At 53.7% G+C, this 19,776-nt stretch overlaps 1 protein-coding gene across 1 annotated transcript in view; it reads left to right on the top strand.

Annotated features, from left to right (window-relative positions):
* Nucleotides 1-11,051: 11,051 nt before the first annotated feature.
* Nucleotides 11,052-19,776, top strand: part of PIK3R6 (phosphoinositide-3-kinase, regulatory subunit 6) — a gene marked incomplete at its 3' end in the record, with an annotated part of 18,019 nt that continues 9,294 nt past the window's right edge. The window contains 6 exon segments of the mRNA XM_010019237.1: nt 11,052-11,064; nt 14,355-14,438; nt 15,482-15,573; nt 17,229-17,297; nt 17,789-17,921; nt 19,243-19,312. Coding sequence (XP_010017539.1) covers nt 11,052-11,064; nt 14,355-14,438; nt 15,482-15,573; nt 17,229-17,297; nt 17,789-17,921; nt 19,243-19,312 — 461 coding nt within the window.

Here is a 19,776-nt window from a genome sequence, read left to right as displayed (position 1 = left end):
CGTGCATAGGGAATCGCAGTGCTCTCCCTCTGCCTTGTCCTCTCTCTGCTCCTGTGAGGGGGAGCTGCGCTGCTGATCCCCAGTGCTGTGCTCTACTGGGGAGTGCTTTAAGCCTGAGGGGTTGTCAGGGGATGTGTGAGTGCTGCTTCCCTGTGGATGAAAGACCCTGGGAAGCCCTTGAACAGGGTCAGTTTGGTTTCTTTTCTTAGGAAGAATTAGGGGAGGGGGCACTGGTGGCGCTGGGGAAGAGGAATGTGATGCTTCTCTGCAGAAAGGCAATATTTGTGCAAGCTTCCCCTGCTGCACCCTGCCAGTGAGCGGGGTGCTGGTGGGAAACAGGGTTTGCCCTGGAGTCGGTCCCAGGGAGGAGTGTGAGGACTTTGCTGCCTGTGCCCCCGGAGAAGATGGGTGATTTTGATGTTGTTGGTGCTCTGGCACTTGCTCGAGGCGCCGGGCTGCTCGCTGCACACGCGTCCCCTGTGCACACCCCACAGCCAGCCACTGCCTGCAACTCAGCCCACATGGGCTGAGTTACATCACTGACTTGGAGCTGCTTCAGCACTACCTCATGCTTATTCATTTTACTTTAAGTGGAACAGCTCCCAGTGGCAAGGAATGGAGTCACCTGCCCAGAGCCACCGCTGGCCATCGCCTGTGCTTCCCGGGCATTGCTGAGGCTCCCCCTTGCAGCCCCGTGCCCCGCAGGGCAGGCAGTGCTCATGCACCCAGCCCCAGCACACGCTCTGCAGCAGCCTGAGGGTGTCTGGAATGGTGCATGCTCTGGTGCTGGCTTTTTGTGCAGTCGTGTGGCTGCCCAGCTTCCCCTCCCTTTGGTCGGACGCCTCATCTGTCCCAGGGGGGCCCTGACCAGTGACATGGCAATAAACAGTGGTGGTAGTGGCGATAGCAAGGAGAGTTCAGCAGCCCCATCCAGAAAGGAAATGAAAAGGGGAGTGCTTGGGGCCTGAGCTTCAAAATAATATAGATGAGCCAACTCTGTGCAATGGGCAGGTTTGAGTCCTCCTCCCCTCTGTGTCCAGTGAGTGTTTTCCTCTGCATCCTCCAGCTGCACCAGAGGCCATCACACCCTGACCACTCACCTCCGGGGGTGCTCTCGGCCTCCCATGGGAGTTCTCCAAGTGTCCATGTAACGTAGCAGCAGGTTTTATTTCTGTCTCTTGACTAAGCCTGAACACAAACCCGGATTCCTCTGATCTACCACCTCTGAGCATTACAGACTGTTAGGTGTGTACTTGATTGGTACTTGGGTTGTGGAGTACCTGACTCCCGAGCCTTTCTCAACCAGTTTCTGAGTTCCTCTGTGGATGGCCCAAATCCACACGACATTAATTCAGCCTTACAGCTTAGTGCCCCACTGAACTGAACATATGTCCTGCATCTGCAGTGGATGAGAACATGGGTTAATCTGGTGAAATAGCCTCTGCTGTTTCACATACAGCTCTGACAGAGCCTCTGCTCAGCCACACAAACCTGTTTAAACTTCACAGCTTTCTCTCAAGCATTAATTTGACCTGAGGAAATAGCTTGAGTCCTCAGAGGCTCAAGCTGTTCTGGCAAGACCTGGGCTTGCTGCTTGCAGCCAGCACTGGCCTCAGTACGGCTCTGCCCTGCAGCCTCTCCACTCAGCCGTGAGCTGCTGGGGCTGCAGCACTGGCACTGGGCTGTCCTGACCTCCAGGGCTGCCATGAAGATTAGCTGTGATGGTGTTCCTGTACTGCCAAATATTTTGGTTGGTTTAGTCCTGTTTCATAAAGGGACAGAGCTGTGAGACTTTACTGTCTGTTGCCTGTCCATCACTCTGGTATAACCCATATTCCTGGCTGGATAGCCCCAGATCAGACAGAGGAAAAGACTTCTTTGCTCTGGGCGAGGTGGCAGAGGGCACCTAGCAGTTGTTTCAGTGGTGTTTCCTGGACCGTATGGGACAATATGTTCAGGTTGTTGTATGACAGAAACACTGCTTTCTTTTTTGCTGCAACAGTAAAATAAGCTGTTCTTTATGGAAGGGCTGTGTGGGAGGTGACTGGCCACTGATCCCCATTGCCAGGCACCAACTTGCACATCCCCATTGGAGCAGTTTCCATTTTCTCTTTTGTGTTCAGAAGGTTCCCCTCTGGGTGTCCTGTGAATCCTATCTCAGAGCAGTCCTGCTTGTGCTGGACATCGTCTCAACCCCACTGGTGGCAGGGACCTTGTTGTAAAAACTGTCTGTGGCCCCTTCGGCAGGGGTTGCTCTGTGTGCCCCCTCACTGGGATATACTGAATTCTCACCTCACTCCCACCTTCTGATACATGGGGTGGGCGTGGCTGCTGCTGTGGCAGGGGCATAACAACCTTTCATGAGTCACCTTCCTTGGCTTTGCAACCGGCTGCTGGGATGTGGGCAGAGCAGCAGCCTCCCTCCCCAGCATCCCTGTGTGCCACCTCGGCAGGGTTTGAGAGGGGGGAGCTCTGACTCTCACAAGAAATGAGAGCTCCCCTGCTCTAAGTGTTTGGGAAAGAGCTGACCCAAAAGGACTCTCATTTTGGTTGTGTCCAGCCCTCCTAACGCTGACCACATCTCCTACTCAGACGTGGGAGCTCTCAGGAGTTGCTTTCCCAGTTGCTTTCTTGCTTTTGTGAGCTCTGCTGGTGTCAACGGCTGTTCTGAAGGCAGATGCCGTGTTGGCTGAGTCACATCTTTCTATTTTGAGGTGTGACATGACTTGAAGACAGCACCGTCCATCAAACATGGTTTGGACAGGAGCTTTCCAAGGGAGCTGCTGTTGTGAGGGATCTGCGCTGGGATGGATTTTGCTTATGAGTCTCTAGGGGGATTCTTCAGTGCAGACTGGTGTTACTGGGAGGTGTTACGGTCCTACAGAAAGCTGTGGTTTCTGCTGTTGCCTGTACCATGTAATTAGATCTTGTTATTGACCTTGTCCTCTTGGTCCAGCATTATATACTCACCCCTTCCTTGTTAATGTGCTCTTTGTACTCCTTGTTAACTCTGTCAGCACTTGTCAATTGTTCATTCCTCACTGCCAGAGCAATGCCAGAAGAACACCACTACCCTGCTCATTGCTGCCAGCGGGTAAGGTGCAGCCGGCTTCTTGCTGGCTGCTCCCAGGCTGCCCACATTTGGGATCCTGAGCTCTTCCTGCTTTCCTTTCCCCCTCAGGTGGATAGCGCTTGCCTGGGCTGTTTAGTGCGAGCAAATCTGGCACCAGCGTTCAAAACAAGTTTATTTTTTCCCTCTGGTTGTTCTTCCTGAAGTCAGCTCTGGGAATGGAAGGAGATGCTTAAATCTAAACCGCTGATGCTTCCGGAAACTCGTGTCTTTCCTTAGAAAGAATGCAAAGTGACGCTGTAAGGAAGTCTCCAAAGAGTCGTTAGTGTCCAGGAAGCCGCTCAACTTCCACACCAGCTTTAGCAAAGGGCTCTGAGGCTCATTCAGTCCTTATGGGCAGATGAACGTCCACTCCAGTGCAAGCTTCCAAGGTGTTTCATTAGTGAAGTGGCTGTAAGAGGCATTCTCGCCTTCTCCCTCCATGGGCATCAGTTTGCAGGCAGGGATGTGCTTTGCCAGAGCAGCTGCCAGGCAAGCAGTGAGCAAAGTGCTGCTGGAAAGCAGAATCTGAGCTTGAGATGTGTTTCCTTGGCAGGAAGAGCCTGAGAGGGAGCATCTGGTTTGATATCAGAGCTGTCTGAAACCACAGGCACTGCCAGGTTTTGAGCCGAAGCTGAGAATCAATCCAGAGAGGGGGCTTCAGGCTAGTCCACAGCACGTGTGGTCCCCCCACCCCATCTCTGCCGGTCTCCCTGCCCCAGCAGCCTGTCTGAATGGGGCCAGAAATGAGGCAGGTGATCTCTGTGTGGGTTTGGAGTTCCATAATGAAGGTTTTGCTTAGTGTTCATTTACACTGAGGCACCTTGCTCGGGGTTCATCATCTGAGGTGAGATGGACCCAGACCCTGCCCTCGGTGTTCACCCTGGCCATGGTTCAGGTCTTCAGGGGAACCTGAAGCTGCTCTTGCTGGACAATGAGGCGGGCTGGAAGCTGCTTTTGTCCTGAGCTGTGCTGCTGGGCTGGAGGTCAGGATCAGGGCCAAAAATAGTGGCTGCTCCATGGGCAGACAGACCTGGTTTAAGAGGAGACTGCAAACAGGATCATAGAAAGACAGAACAGTTTGTGTTGAAGGGACCTTAAAGCTTATCCAGTTCCAACCCCTGCCATAGGCAGGGACACCTTCCACTAGAGCAGGTTGCTCCAAGCCCCTGTGTCCAACCTGGAGCAGAGCTGGATGTAGGACTGCAGACGGGTTCTCCCCAGAGCGCAGCAGGGGGGACAGATCCCCTCCCTGACCTGGACCCCGTGCTCTAGCCGCTCTCCCCGCTGCCGGAGGAGCCGCGGGCTGGGCTGTAACGTTAGACCAAGCCTCTGATGTGCCACTTTCATAACTAATCTTGCCCGAAGGCAACTGCAGGCGGCAGAGGGAGGGCAGCGGAGGGGTGGCGAGCGCCGGTCTGCTCCACGGCACCTCCGTCACCTCCTGCGCGAACGCTGTGAGCACACGTGCTCCTGCGCCTCCCCCACGGCCGAGCACTCGCCCTGTCTCCCTTCAGGACACTTCAGCTCAGAACAGCTCGCTCGCCGCTCCGATGGTATCAGTACAATCCTTCCTTACGCTAGGGGCAAGCCAGGGTGTCCACTGCAGCGAGGAGAATGTCGGGAACAGGGCAGTAACTGGTGGCGGGATGGGGGAGAGGGCAGAGGAGGAACGTGGCCATGGGACAGCTTTCCATGCGTTGTGCCTGTGCAATACGCTCGGTTTAGTTTGTGAGCGTCTGTACTGAAGCTGATAAACAACCACAGGAAACCTCAGACGTACCCGAGGAGTGAATTTGTAACTAAATACAGAGCTGCATAAGGCACGGGGAGACTGGCTTTGGAGCGGGACTAAATATAACTTGGAGAAAGCAAGCATATGCCTTGCTGTGTCAGTGCTGTCCTTGGGCACAGGGGGAGGTGGGAGAGGGGACATCCCCCAGGGCTTGGCAATGGTCAACAGAGCTCAGGTAATGGTATTCGGGACCCAAGCCAGCTGTGCTGGGAAGTGGAGGATGCCTGGAGAAGCCAGGGCAGGATGGGGTGACTGAGCTTCCCAAGAGAGCCCGTTTGCTGCGAGCACAGGGTTGGGTTTAGGTTTTCTTTCACAGCCTCTTTCTGCATCCCTTGGTCTGTGTCACACGTGTCCACCTGGTCTGGGGGGTTGAGTTTTAGTGGTTTCCACTGGCTTTTGAGAACCTGCAAGACAGAGCAGCAGGTCTGTTGGGGAAGCTGTGCGTCCCCATGGTGAGTGTCTCCACGGGACAGCCTGAGTCACTTCTCTCCACCGAGTATGATGGATTTGACATGACTCATGTGGATGGACACATCTCCATCCTTCTACTAGATTTTCATCTCACCACAGCATCCTCACGTACTGAGGACTTTAAAAAGAGGCTCTTAGGTGTTTGCTGGCAGTGTGTTGGCAGCACTTCCAAGAGAGCCCAGCTCTCTTGGTGAGGCTGTGGCTGTGTGGTGCCTTGCTGTGATTGTCTCTGCTTGGGGGTGCTGGGAGGCTGGTGGCCCTCCACTCGTGTGGGACTGAGGTGCTGAGACTGATCTATGGTCCTTTGGAACTGCAGGTGATGTAGTCTGACCACTATAAGGGTGCTAGCCCATGTTATAATTAAAACAACCTAACATCTGAGTGAGCATGGATCCTCCAGCATGGAGGAACCAATGACCTTCTGTCTGTACAGCCTGGTGATGCCCACCCAGCTGTAGCTAGAACGCTCCAGACATATCCAAAATGCAAACAGGGTGATGTGTGATCTGCTGAAACCTGCCTTGTCACAGTCTCTTTGGTGCCTGTCCTGCTAATGGCCAGCCCTCAGCAGAAGGAGAGGACATTGGTGTGGTCTCCCCACCATGCTTCCCTGGGTGTAAGCACGGGGGAGGGGATAACCCTGGAGGACGGTGACTATTTCCTTGTGCAGACCTGCGACAGAGCATGATGCAAACAGAGAATCCCTACTTAGAGGAAGGTGGTTCAACGGGGTGAGCACGGGGAGGATGGAGAGGAGAGGAGGGAGGGGGAGGATGGAGAGGAGAGGAGGGAGGCAGAGGCTGGAGGATCCTGGCCCCAGTGGCCTCACCTTTACGTGGGACCGTGCTTCCTCTTGTATTAGCTCAGTGAAAACAGAGCAGCCGTCACAACCTGTTCCTCAGCTCTGGGTCCCCATTACTGCTGCCCTGCAGAAAAGGGACACTAAAGGTGGCTTTATGGGATTTATGGAATGATCATCCAAGTCCTGCTTATGCAGTCTCCAGCACCCTGGTAGTTTGGGACAGGAGGATGAGGCTGCAAAGCCCTTTAACCCCTGGTCTTACCTGCCACTTCCCAGGGTGAACTGTACTTCCAACACAAAGTTCTTAATTTTCAAGAAGATAGGCAGCTGGTTCCCATAATACCCCAAACTCCTGGGAAAGGTGGCTTTGGAGTCACTCAGGGTTTGGCACTGAAAGCCTCACAGCTATTGCAAACCAAAGGGAGGAATGTGACTTCCCTTCTCGCCTTTGCCTTTTCATTTTTTTCTGCAAATGAAATAAAATACAGCTGATGCTGTGGGTATTTTAAGACTTGCAGAGAGGAAGCGGGGATTTGCAGCTCTGCAAAGCAATGGGATGATTGCAGAGAAGACTCTGGTCTTGCTGAGCTGGCAGACAGCAAAATAACCAGTTACAGGATGAAATGTGTCTCGTGTCTGCTGCAGTGAAGGGAAGAGATCCAAGGGGGAGGAGGGGGACAGAAAGCAGAGGAACCCTCACTGGTGTGGATCAGGGAACTGAGCAGCTTCTACCTCTCACTGGCACTTTTGCGGGGCTTGCACGTTTCCCCTCAACTCATCTCTCAGCTCCCCATGGTCATGAGTGTTGGCTGGCGCCCGTGAGCCTTTCCTGCCTGGGTAGGAAGCCTGTGGTCACCAGTGAGCTCAGGCACACGCACACGGAGCAGAAGCAAGCCCCGTCCGTGCTCGGCAGCGCTGTGCAGGCTCCAGTGCAGATGCCGTAGGGATCGCTGCTTTGCTGTCTAGCTCTCACCTTGGCCGAGGAGCTGGTGCCCTTCGGCTGCACCTGATTCACTGCTGGCATCTCCCTCCTCCTCCTCACGATGTGCCTGCTGGGATGGTCCTGTGCCCTGAAGGGAGCTGTGATCCCAGGAGCTGGAAGGATGCAAGGGAAGGTGAGTGCAGCCCGGAGCCGAGCCGGTTTGGGACAGGGTCCTTCCTTGCGTGGTCCCTCTGCTCCCACTCACAGTGGGAACAGTGCAAGGCCAGGCTGTGATGGGGGATCCCATCCCCTGACTTCCAGGGAGCAGGGCATTGTTCCCAGGAGAAAGGTCTGAGTTAGCCCACCAGGCACCAGGAGCAGTGCCGAATCCATCCCTAGAAATGGGGACAATATCCCCCTGCTTGCAGCAGGGATCAGTCATTTAGGGAGAGACGAGGCAGGCAGAGACGGCTGGCTGTAGCAGGGGACTCTGCTGTCTTGTGCTCCCCTTCCTCTGGGGACTGTGCTTGACATGACACTTGCTGTCCCCCGCATCCCCAGTCTGCTGTGCTGAGATACTGCGATGTGGCACAGTTAATGCTGAGGGTCTGGCTCTAGAGGTGAAGTCCCCTGGTTGCAAGTGTTCCTGCACGAGGCACCAGGCCAGCTGTGCAAACCTGGCTTTCCTGGATCCCTTCAGGAGAAGCAGGACTGCAGTGCAGCTCAGACACATCTCTGCGTCTGTCATTCCCACGCAGAGCCTGAGCAAGCCATGGGCATGGGGACCCCACCGCCTGCTCACAGCACATGGTGGGTCAGGGCTTGATGGACACAGAGTGGCTGTAACCAGGGTCTTTAGCCCCATGATCTGAGACCAGAAGCGGTGGCAATGGCAAAGAAGCCAACAGGAAGGGATTTGTCCCTGCATGCAGTGGGTGCAGGGACATCCCTCTCCATCTTCTCTAGGAAAGGAGTGTTTCCAGCATCACAGCACCACAGCATCACATCCCCGCATGTCATTTCTTGTCTCCCAGGGGATTTATGGCTCCTGTGTCCTGGGAAAAGCCTGGCAAAGTGGGTGTAGGGGCTGATCCTGTCTCAGCAGGCCAAGAAACAGCCTGGGGCAGCGATAGGGATCCTGCTACAGCCCAGGTTTCTGGTGCCGGTGGGTGACATTCCCCACTGCTCTGACACCAGCACTGGGGTCTCCATGGTGTGAGTCTGTAGTTCCACACACCCTCGGCTAAAATGCTTTTTCACCCAAATCAGCAGCTCTAAGTGAGTCAATTCAGCTTCAGGTGGCGGTTGTTTCCCTGTGGTGACACACGGCTTCTAGGTAGCACCCAAGGAATCTCTCCTGCCAAGGGATGGGCTTCATCCCTTATGGTCAGCCTCTGCCCAGAGCAGCATCAATGCCAGGGCAGGGGCTGGCAGTGTCCTTCACAGGGGACCATAGGTTGGGTCTTTGCTCCCTGCTACACTCTGCTCAGCCAAAGGGGTGCCAAGGCCAGATAATCTGGCATAAATTAGCCTGCCTTCATTAATGGCACCCATAAGCTACCCATGCACCTTGGCTGGGGAGCAGCCTCCATCTCCTCAGGCAAGGGACTGTCTGAAAGTGCTCTGTGCAAAGGCTGAATTAAGTCCTTGGTTGCAGCACAGGCTCTTGCATCTTCAGAGCCTCCCTCACTGTGTTACTGGGTTTGGATTTGTGTTGGGGTGGTCGCAGGGTCACAGCTGCTGTCAGGGAAGTCCTGATGAAGCCCATGAGAGGCAGGTCTGTCTGTTGTGCCCAGGGAGGGCAAAGGTGGTCCTGCTGTCTGAACTGGGGCAGATGCTGTTCAGCTTTCCCCACCTTCAGCCCTTCATCGCTCCTCCTCCTCCTTTGGTGGCTCTGGTCCCCCCACTCACGGGAGCAGAGTGGTCAGAAACATCCCCAGTGAAAATGGGTGATTTTCTGCACATTTCTGTGTGTGCTGGTTATGGCCAGGCCAAGTGAGAACTGACCCCAGAGCTAGACCCCTCTCCAGCCTGTTTCTATCGATGCCCTTTCATGCCTCTTCTCATACAACACTTACCTGTCCTCCTGCAGACACTGACTGGACTCTGAATGAGCTGGGGACCAGTTTGGGGCATTTTACATTGAGTTTTCTTGGGAGACCGAGGCACTCGGAGCAGGCAGGTTGGCTCTGGATCCAACCTTAGCTCCTCTGCTGACAGTGAGGAAAGCGGGCAGGTGAAGTGCCACCCGAAGTGTCTCCGGGAGGAGAAGCTCAGGTCCCTCGGGCGCTGCTGAGTCCTATTCTAAGTCGGGAAGCGGAGCGCTGGTGAGCGGGCTCCGTGCTGGGTCACCAGCTCCCCTCCCACATGCGGGCAGGTAGGGTGCGGATGTGGAAAACCACAGGCACAGTTAGCACCAGGCTGTGTCTCACTTCATCAGGAAGGCTCTGTGGGGCAGGGCACAGCCCCAGCACTGCTACTTGGCGCCCTCCATGTGTGTCTCCCATGGCACTGGGGACCCCAGTGCTTTTCCCAGCAAGAAATACTTTGTGGACCACAGCGTGAAGCACTCACTGTTTGTGTAACGCTGCTCTTGCGCTTGTAACGGCTTAGAGGGATTGTTCTTTTTCCTTCTGTAACCAGTGAAACAAGGGGCTGAGCTGTAATTTTAGAAATTAGGAGGATGAGTTGATGATCTCCTCTCCTGCAGTGTTCAGGAGGCACATCTCATTTCGGAGAATCATAGCATGATTTGCATTGGACAGGACCTTCAAGGTCATGTAGGGACAGGACAAGGGGAATGGCTTTAACCTGCCAGAGGGGAGATTGAGATGAGCTCTGAGGCAGAAGCTCTTCCCTGGGAGGGTGCTGAGGCACTGGCACAGGGTGCCCAGAGAAGCTGTGGCTGCCCCATCCCTGGCAGTGTTCAAGGCCAGGTTGGACACAGGGGCTTGGAGCAACCTGCTCTAGTGGAAGGTGTCCCTGCCCATGGCAGGGGTTGGAGCTGGATGAGCTTTAAGGTCCCTTCCAACACAAACCATTCTATGATTCTATGACCAAGCTGAGCTGGAGGAGAGTTGGAATCTCCTCCTTGCTCCTGGCCCTGGCCCTACCAGCTGTGCAAGCAGAGGCAGTTGTTTTGCTGTAGCAAGCCCCTGGCCTTAGGAAGGACCCTGTCCTCACCTCCCTTGTGCTCTCTGCCATCAGCCTGTCATAGGCAAATCTCCTTCCTTTCTTCTCAGCAAGCAGGGTTTATATTTTTGTTCCTCTTTCTTTGGATAGAACAGTGCTTGAGGGCAAGGGAAGCTGTCTGGCCCCGGGATGGCTTCCCTCTGCAGTGCAACCGGCTCCAAGCTTTCCCTGGGGCTTGTCTCTGGGATGCTGGCTCAGGATGGCAGCAGCTCAGCACACACCAAGTAGAGAAACCTCATGGAAATCTGGGCTCTTTTTTTACATTTTCCTGGTTGGGCTTTTGCATTTCAGACTCCGTTTGACTTAACCTGAGCATTTCTTCTTGAATCCCAGGGATGCTGAGGTTACCTATTCTGCCCTGCTTGGTGATGCGCATTCCTGGGGTCCTCCTTGCTGCAGGCAGCTTTGGGGGCCAAGTGTTTACATGGGTTCAGCTTTGAGCTGCAGCTTTCTCCAGGAAAACACAGTCCCTGAGACATGCTGTGCTCACGCGTAGAGCTCTGCCTCCCTCCCTGCAGACATCCTCCATGCTGGGGTCCCATGCCCACAGCATCCCGATGGCTCTGCGCTCCCCACCAAGGTTCAGGCTGATCCTGCTCTCCACCGCCAGCCTCAGCCAAGCATGCCCTGTCTTTCTGCAGGTGAGGCACAGGACCCAAGGCCATGCCCGTGTGGAGTGAGGAGCAGCTCTGCACTCACCCGTCACTGCAGACACCCTGCAGCCGCCGAGCCCACCCCGCACTGCAGCCTCAGCACAGCCATGGACAGCACAGGTGGGTGATGCGCAGACCCTGGTGGGGGGGATCCCAACCCAATGAACCCCCTTTGTCTGCCTTCTTGTGCTTTGGGTACCCTCTGATGGAATATGTGGGTATCTACAGAGGTCTCACTGCCTTTGGGCAGACCTTGATCTTTGCAAGGTGTTGGCAGACCCTGCTGGGTAGATGGGAGATGAGGCACGAAGCCACTACGAGGCAGACAGAAGGTTTGCTGTAGGGCCCTTTGAAACCACCAGGTCTGGCAACAACTCACATCTGAATTTTAAAGCAGTTTTGTGTTTAATTGTATATTTTGGTGCTCCTCGTCGTCCCCCACCCCTCCCCCGCAATGTGTGTTTTACTTTCACGCTGGTTCACAAGGTGCTTTTCCCGGCACCCTGAGGTCAGGATATCGATGCTGAAACGTTTTATTTCATTTCTAAGCCACTACCGTTTGTCACTGGTGGGTTGAGGCTGTTTTTAGATCAAAGTGCCTCTTGTTTGTGTTGGAGCAGACGCTCTGCTCCCTATGAAGGAAACTCAGCGTATAGGGGCTGTAATCGCTTTGATTTAGAAAAAGAGAGTATTTATATCAGTGCTCAGGAAAAGCTTCCCTGGTAATTAAAAACATACACAAATGGAAAGAATAGGAAATTCCAAATAGTCCATTATTGTAGAATTCCCCAGTGCAAAACATAGCAGTGAAACTGAGGAGCTTCACGGAATCATCTGGGAGAAAACAAGGAGAGAAAACATGAATTTTCAAGACGTTTCCCCAAATGACACTGCAAAATGAGAAAATCCTGTTCCAAGGCCACTTCTGCGCTCCACTTTCTCCCTGGGTGGGTATGATGGCACGAACTGTGCTGGCAGAGAGGGGAGTTCCTCTGTACACACACACAGCTTCACCAGGACATGGAAACAACTGTGAACTTGGGTGTGTGGTTGTTTCCTGACACAGCTTCCACTGAAGCTGCAGCACTAAGTTCTCCTCTGCAGAAGAAGCCTGAATTGAATGAATCCTCTGTACAAGCATCCTTAAGGGGATGAGCTGTTTTGGCTATTGGGGTGTACTTGGGAATAGGCCAACCCCAGTACTTTACATTTTGCATTTCCCAGTTGTCTTTTATGCAGGGCTCATGTCTGCTGCCCCTATGCCCTGGTCACCATCTCACTGCACCCATGGAACTGCAGTCTTGGGCTTGGAGAGGGCAAGAGGGGCTTGTCATGTCCAGCCTCGCTGCCTGCCCTGTGAGCTGGTGATGAGGAGCAAGCAGGGATGCTGAGGGGCAAAGTGCTCCTGCTCTCTCTTGCCTGTCACCAGTGGGAATGGTGGCAACTGTGGGGCACCACATCTGCTCCCCCGTATGATAACCCTGGGCAACCACTAAAAGACGTGGTATAAGAGCAAAAAATCATCTCTGTTTTTTACTTCAAACCCACCCTGGGATCGTGCATGGGTCTCCATGGGACGAGGGGCCAGATGCTCAAAGCTGCTCCATCTCCTACATGATCACATGTTGATGGTCCTCTGCCCACAGGAACACTCACTGGAGATGCCCCCAACCCACCTCCTCCAGCCCCTGTTCCTTGTAAAGCCCGAAGCACCCCTGCTCTGCCAACCATACCCAGCCTGGTTGGCTTTATTGCCTTCCAGAGCCAAGGAAGGAGGTTTGGAGGCTGTGGTCCCTGAGCACAGCTCTTCAGTAGCGTCACCCTGGCTGCCTCCTCTGTTTCTTGTAGGTAAAGATGAGTGCCTACCACTGCCCTCCTGCGTTCCTCTGGCAGGGATTTCTGCATTGCTCTGACAGGGGAAATGGAGCTGTGGCAGAAGAAAGGGAATGAGAAAATCTAGGAGCAAAACTGGGCAGGAGGTGTGGTGGTAATGACACTGACCCCAAAGGCAATCCCATGTGGATGAGGCAGCTCAGACCAGGCAGTACGTGTCTGGAGCCTCCTTAGCACCTGGATAAGTTTCTCCTTGCTTGCATCCTTGCCATGCAGGCAGGAGGCACTCAGCCACTACTGGCAATGGTTTGGGCCCCACCAGTGAACACAGAGACAGGAACATGCCCTGGGAAAGGGCCCTGGGATGTTATTACTACAAACACCTGAGATGCTCTCCTGGATCAGGGCATGTTCTGCCTGCTCCAGCCCACAGCTTTGTCCAGGAGAACATCACCTGATGAATGCCCAACTTTATACGATGCTCTTGTTTCTATTACAAAGGAGCAAGAATCATTTTGCTGAGAGAGAAGGAGTGGCCCAGTGTAAGAAGGGACACAAAGACAGGCCATGATGAAGGGACCTTGCAGCTTGCCCAGCCGATACCCCACATGCTCTCACACGTGCTGTGTTGCCATCCATGGCCAGCCACCTGCACATGAGCTCACTCGTCATCACTTCAGGGCAGGTCTGAGGTTGACACAATGACTTTTGGCTGAGAGCAGGACACAGTCTGGTATTGACAGGTACAAGGTGTGTGTGGTGGTGACCAGGGAGAAACACCCACCTCGGGTCCCCGCCTGGGGAGCTGAACGTGCTCAGTCCCCAAGGGTGGCTGGTTGCACCCAGGGGGGCTGCGAGGGGCCATGGGTGGAAGGCAGGAGGTGACATGGTGGCTCTGCCTGGGTTTCCCATGAGGGGTGAGGCCTTGTTGTAAGAGTGCTCCTTGCAATGGGTGTGAGGTTGACACTGAATCCACGCAGTGCCAGAGCACAGTGCTCTTTCATTCATCACCAAGGAACAAGGGATGGGACAAGAGGAAACGGCCTCAAGCTGCACCAGGGCAGGTTTAGATGGAGCTGAGGAACAATTCCTTCCCCAGAGGGTGCTCAGGCATTGGAACAGGCTGCCCAGGGCAGTGCTGGAGTCACCATCCCTGCAAGTGTTCACAGCCCGTGTAGCCGAGGCCTCAGTGCCAGGGCTTAGTGGTGGCCTTGGCAGTGCTGGGAACGGGTGAACTCTATGATTTTAAAGGTCTTTTCCAGCTGAATTGATTCTGTGATCCCTCGTGCTGCATTGTGGTTTATTTTTGTTAGTCTCTATATTTAATGTGTAATTTCTTTATTGAACAAGGGGAGATCTCACGTATGAGCAATGCTCTGCAGAGCTTCCCCACCACCAGGTCCCTGCAGGAGCACTTAGCTCTCCAGTACGGCTGCAGGGGCTACCCATCCACGGGGTGGCATTTGCTGCCAGCACCACTGCCCTGTTTCCATGGAGCTCATCCAGGCTCAAAGCCAAAAGCCTCCTTCTCCGGGGCTGTCCCTGGGTGAAGCCTCACGTCCTCTTTGTCCCTGCAGAGGTGGAGTCGGACATCCTGCGCCGTGTCCGCACACTGCTGCGAGAGCTGGATGGGCACCACCCCGCCTGCCAGTGCGACCGAGGTAGGACGGACCCGGGCACAGCGCCAGGGCCAGCACTCGCCTTGGTGGGGCACTGCTTGGTCCCAAACCCACATCGCTCCGTGGGGTGGGGGGACATGGGGCGGCCTCACCTCCCCGGTGCTCGTCTGCCCTTTCTAACCTGCTTTTGGAGCTGTCCGCCCCTCAGCAGCTTCCATCCCTCCTCTGCATGTCTCTTAACATCCTTTACACCCTTCACTTGCCCAGAAGGTCCAGCACTGAGGTGGGATGACAGCGAATGCCAAAGTCTGTGATGCTGTTCCTACACAGACCTGCCCAACTCAACACCTCTGAGCTGGGAGTCTCGCTGTCTCTCCCTACGGAATATTGCTTTGCTACATGCTGCTCAGCTCCTCCTAAAGAGTCAATTGGAATCCCCGTGTTATGGTTTTGGAGAAGCAAACCCTAGCTGACCTGGCAACTGGACTGCTGCAGCCTCAGGAAATGAATTCATTTTGAAGAACTGATTCTACTTGGAGTGCCTGGGATATTTTACAGTTAATTAAGTCAGGTTTTGTCTGGAATGAGCCTTGACATCTTCAGGACTGAGGTGTTTTGTGGTCCTTGCTCTGAGTGTGACCTATTGGCAGCCAGCATTCAGGTGCTGTGTGCTGGGGCCAGCAGGAACCCAAATTCTTTGGGGCAGGAGGTGAAAGCAGGCAGAGCAACATAGGAAACAGCAAACAGAACTTCACGTCCATTGCCCTGCCTTGTTTTTACAGCCCTGCTCCCATGTCCTAGGATCTCAAGGTCATTTTTCCAGAGGTTTCCCAGTATTAGAGGTGCGATACATCAATGCTGCATCCAGAATTAGGGCAGCAGCATGACTTGTCCCTTGCAGAGGGTCAGTGATTGGAGCAGAGGGCAGCAAAGCCTGGTTTAACTCTGATGGTGTTGTCAATGTAGCATCCCAGTGGATGATTTCTGCAGCAGCAGTGCCCAGGTCTCCTGGTTCCTTAGTGAAACACTGCCCCTGACCCATCACTGCTCTGCATCTGACACCTTCCTTGGCTTTCACTTCCCAGGGATGCTGCGATGGACCCTGCATAAGAAAATCGACCAGAATCCCAGTAACAGCTCTGTCCTGGTCAGGATCCTGGTGAAGGAGCTGGAAAGGGTGAGTGCTGCCTCACAGACATCCCTTGAGCCCCAGGCTCAGCCTTGCTGTGGCATGTGCCCTGCTGCAGTGCCTGGGGGAGCAGAGGATGGGGCCTCAACTCCACCTCAAACAGGTTTGCCCCATCAGTGACAGTGAGCTCTGGGCAGAGCAGGAACCTTCCCAGGCTCCTTGGTTGCAAGTAGCACAGAGAGAAACACTTCAGACCACCCCCAGATCTCCCTCATCCCGCCCCAGCTAGCTGCAGTCACAGGTAGAGTGGAATTTCCTGCTCTGCCTCACTCATTCCCACTGCAGAGGGTGTCAGAGCAGAATCCCCCAGGGCAGGGTCCTGTCCTGAGAGCAGCTGCTGGAAAACTTGTGACGGGTTCTTTGTTTCATTGATTTCTCTTGTCATTTTCTGGTCTCATGGAAACCTTCAGCGCTCGCAGCATCCTCGCGTGGGCCTGGCCTGTGGTTTGGTGAGGTGTCATGTGCAGTAGCGCCTTTTCTTTCTGATGAGCCTGTTTCACTTTACCCAGCGCCTTCTCATTCCGATGCAGTGAGGAACATCCCTTGTCCCTGCTCCCCCTCCTCCTCCCCATGCTGGTGATGAGTCCCTGCCACCTGTCCTGTGTGCAGGAACTTCCAAGTACCATCTGCTCTGCATCTTTGCTGGTTCTCCCTTTGAGCTCGAAGGATGGAGCTGCCTTGCTTGGCATTGACCAGCTCCCATGTCTCTGGGTGCTGTTTGGTGCTGCTCAGTGCCTCCGCAGACCCTGTCACCCCCCTCCATCAACACCCATATCACACACTTGAACCAAGGTGTCAGTGCAGCACAGTGCACACATCAAAGCACTGTGAACATCATGCAGTTATTCCTCATGCTTGAGTTCCACCAAGGACGAGGGCAAATATGAGCTGGTTTCAGCAATTCAGTGTTACTCATTTTATTGATGATTTCTAAAGCTTTGCTGCCATCAGTTCCATTGAACTCGGATCCATCAGCACAAAGCCCTGAAGAAAGGTGCTAGAAATATCTTTGAGGTAAAAATATCTTTCCCAGTTTTACCTCCTGTTGTTGGAGCTGCTGTTAGAGCTAGACTGGGCTGCAGGGAGGGACTGGATCCGTGTCAGCTTGAGCATCCATCTGGCTTCCCATGGGCCAAAATGGGGATGCAAGAGCATCTCTCCTCCCTGTTCACTCTGGTCCCACACCCACCAAATGTAAGACAGGTTTTTCCTAGAGGTTTTGTATTTCCACATGAGTTTTTGCAACAGAAAAGAGCTTGTCAGTGAGCTCAAATAGAAACTTCTGCTGGTTCTCTCCCACCATGGCTGCTGCATGTGCAAACCATGCTCTTACATCAGCTCCTGAAGCTCCACATCCCTACAGCAATCTCCGCCCTGTGGTCCATTCCCTTACACCTCTCCCCAGGGCTTGGCTGTATGGGATGCCCACCAAGCAGCACCTACTGCCTCAGGGACATCCTGCCCACCCTGGGCCTGTCAGGGATCCCAAACCCCACCTTGACCCAGGGAGCATCACCCAGGGCATTGGAGTGGCTGCACAGACAGAACCCAGCACATGTTGGGGTCTCCAGTAGCTCCCCTGGCTCTGGTGTCTCCCATCCCAGCACCCTGCCCAGTGCTAATGGTTCCTTTTGGTCCCACAGGCAGAGCGAGGTGACTTCAGGCATTACATCATCCCCCTGCTGCACACCCTGATGTACGCCTTGATAAAGGTGAGTTACTCGTGGGCTTCACTGGGGCAAGATCTGGGGAAATCGGAGCCCACAGAAGGGCCCACCCGAGGTCACTCAGCACCTATTCCTGTGCTGAACTACCCCAGTACTCACCCAGCAAAGCCCTGGGACTGCCACAGGTGGACTCAAATGTGCATTTTGCAGTGTGCTGTTTGGTGGCTGAGGCACTGTCATCTGTGATGTGTGGAAGTGACGGGTCCTTCCAGCTGATCCCCTCCTCTGGAGCTGTTTAGGTGCCTGATGGTGCAGGAAGCCATAACCTGGCAAAAATGTGCTCACAGTCCTTCAGTGGGTATTACTGGGGGTTTCCAAACCATTGTAGGGCCTGATTCTGCTTCTTATATTGCATTTAAATCCATGTTGAACTTGGTGTTGCTCTGCACCCTCCCACCCTGGGGTGTGCTGTGGGGAGAGCACCCTTAGGGATCACTGCCTGTGACATCTCCTTATCTGCCCCTTTCTCACTCCAGGCTCCCTGCATCTCCAACGAGCTCTGTGGCAGAGTGTATGATTTCTGTAAGAAGCTGCTCACCCTGCCCAAGCCTTTCTGCACCATTGGCTTGGACTATGCCATCAGGCTGAAGATGGAAAGGACAGCACCAGGTATGAGGGCTCTCTCCTCTGCCCATGCATGGCACAGTGAATGGCTTGGGTGCTGGGGGCAATGGCAGTGGCATCCTAGGGGGATTTCCATCCCAGAGTTGGCCTTTGCCTAATGCAGGGAGCCACGGCAAGGATTTCTGCAGTGGGGAGGACAAATGCTTGGGAGTCTTAGGGGTGCATTTGGATGGAGGGTTCCTCTTTCCTGATTTCAGGCTGTTGAGCCTTAGTTACTAGCAGAAAACATTGGGGTCCTTCTGCTGTCAATGTGGGCACCACCAGAGTCAAGTCCAGCCTGTCTAAAGCCAGGTATACATACACCGTCTGTCTATGTGAGAAAAGGGTGCTTATGCTCCAGCATGGGCATCTCAGGACTTTTTGTGGAGGTCTCCTTTTCCAAAGTGATATCTCCATCTGAGGCTGAGTTGCAGGCTGTGGGGCACGGGTTCTCCCTCCGCTGCCTGTGCATTAGTTTCTGCTGAGAACAACCGCTTTTAGGAAGCAAGCCAAAGGAGAACCCTACTTTCATTTTTCTCTGTGTTGCTCATTAGAATTCTTCTCATTAAAGTTTTCTTAAATAAAAGTCTTTAAATCAAGCCTGTAAAACAGTGCAAGATGCAGATACCTTGTGAGGGGGAGGTAAAATATGAGAGACTTGGTGGGACATTACAGAGAAAGTGCCATTCTTGGTAGTCTCCACTCACCAGCATGACTCCTACCATTCTTCCCCAGTGCTGTGTTGTCTGGAGCTCTGGGGCCCACCTTTATCTCACCCAGCTCCTGGTGAAAGAAGGATTGAGTGTGGGGAGATGCAGATGTCCAGCAGGGTTCATAACAAGGTTCAGGAGATCACTGCACCTGAGCAGTGTGAGGTGGATGTATCTTCCCTACCCCAGAGCTAGGTGAGGGCAGAGCACATCTCTCCTGGTTCAGAAACATGTTGTTCTCTTCGTATCCACCCAACCGCTGTCTCCTGACATGGCCCTGGGCAGGGAGGCTGGGAGCAGGGCTCTTCCTCCTGCTTCCGATGCTGCTCCTAAGCTCATAATCCTCTAAACAAAGGAAGGGAAATACAGGAAAGTGTCCCTGAGTAGAAGGAGTTTTCTTTTTCTGTAGCATGGTCTATCTTTGTCCTTGGCTATTTTTAACTCTGGGCCTGATTCTTGGCTTTTTTACATTTGTCTCACCAGCAATGAGTGTTCATCGACTTGGCAGACCCACCGTCAGCCTCTACAACCAGGAGTAGTGCTGAGTGGCTCCAGTGAGTTGTGTTGTCATTCCTTATGTTCTGACTCCTGCGTGTTTATCTTCTTCCATTTCCTAGGAATGTTGTACCAGAGAATGGTCATTTCCGAACAAAGCCTCAAAAGTGACCCATACCCTTATAAGGAAAAGTGAGTATTGTTACTTTTATTTCTTTTATAGTCTCACAGTGAAATTGATCCTTTTCCTGCCCTAAATTAATGTTGATTGAAACAGGAAATTTGGACATAACCCACATGGCAGTTTGTGCTCCTGGGGACACAATTTGGTGGCATCAAGTGCCTCACTAAAATGAGCTTTGCATTTCTTCCATGTACTCCAATTCATTTCTGTGGTCCTCAGAGGCAGGGAGCTTCCTTTGGTGGAAAGACAGGGCAGAGAAGAGGAATATTAGCAACAACCCTTTTCCTTTGCATGGGATAATGGATATGCCCTGATACCAGTAATGTGAAGTCCTCATCTCACAATCACAGAATCCCAGACTGGTTTGGGTTGAAGGGACCCTAAAGCTCCTCCAGCTCCAACCCCTGCCATGGGCAGGGACACCTTCCACTAGAGCAGGTTGCTCCAAGCCCCTGTGTCCAACCTGACCTTG

Source organism: Nestor notabilis, unplaced genomic scaffold (assembly GCF_000696875.1).
Source record: "Nestor notabilis isolate BGI_N333 unplaced genomic scaffold, ASM69687v1 scaffold25977, whole genome shotgun sequence".
NCBI lineage: Eukaryota > Metazoa > Chordata > Aves > Psittaciformes > Psittacidae > Nestor > Nestor notabilis.
This window is presented reverse-complemented; position numbering and strand designations above follow the sequence as displayed.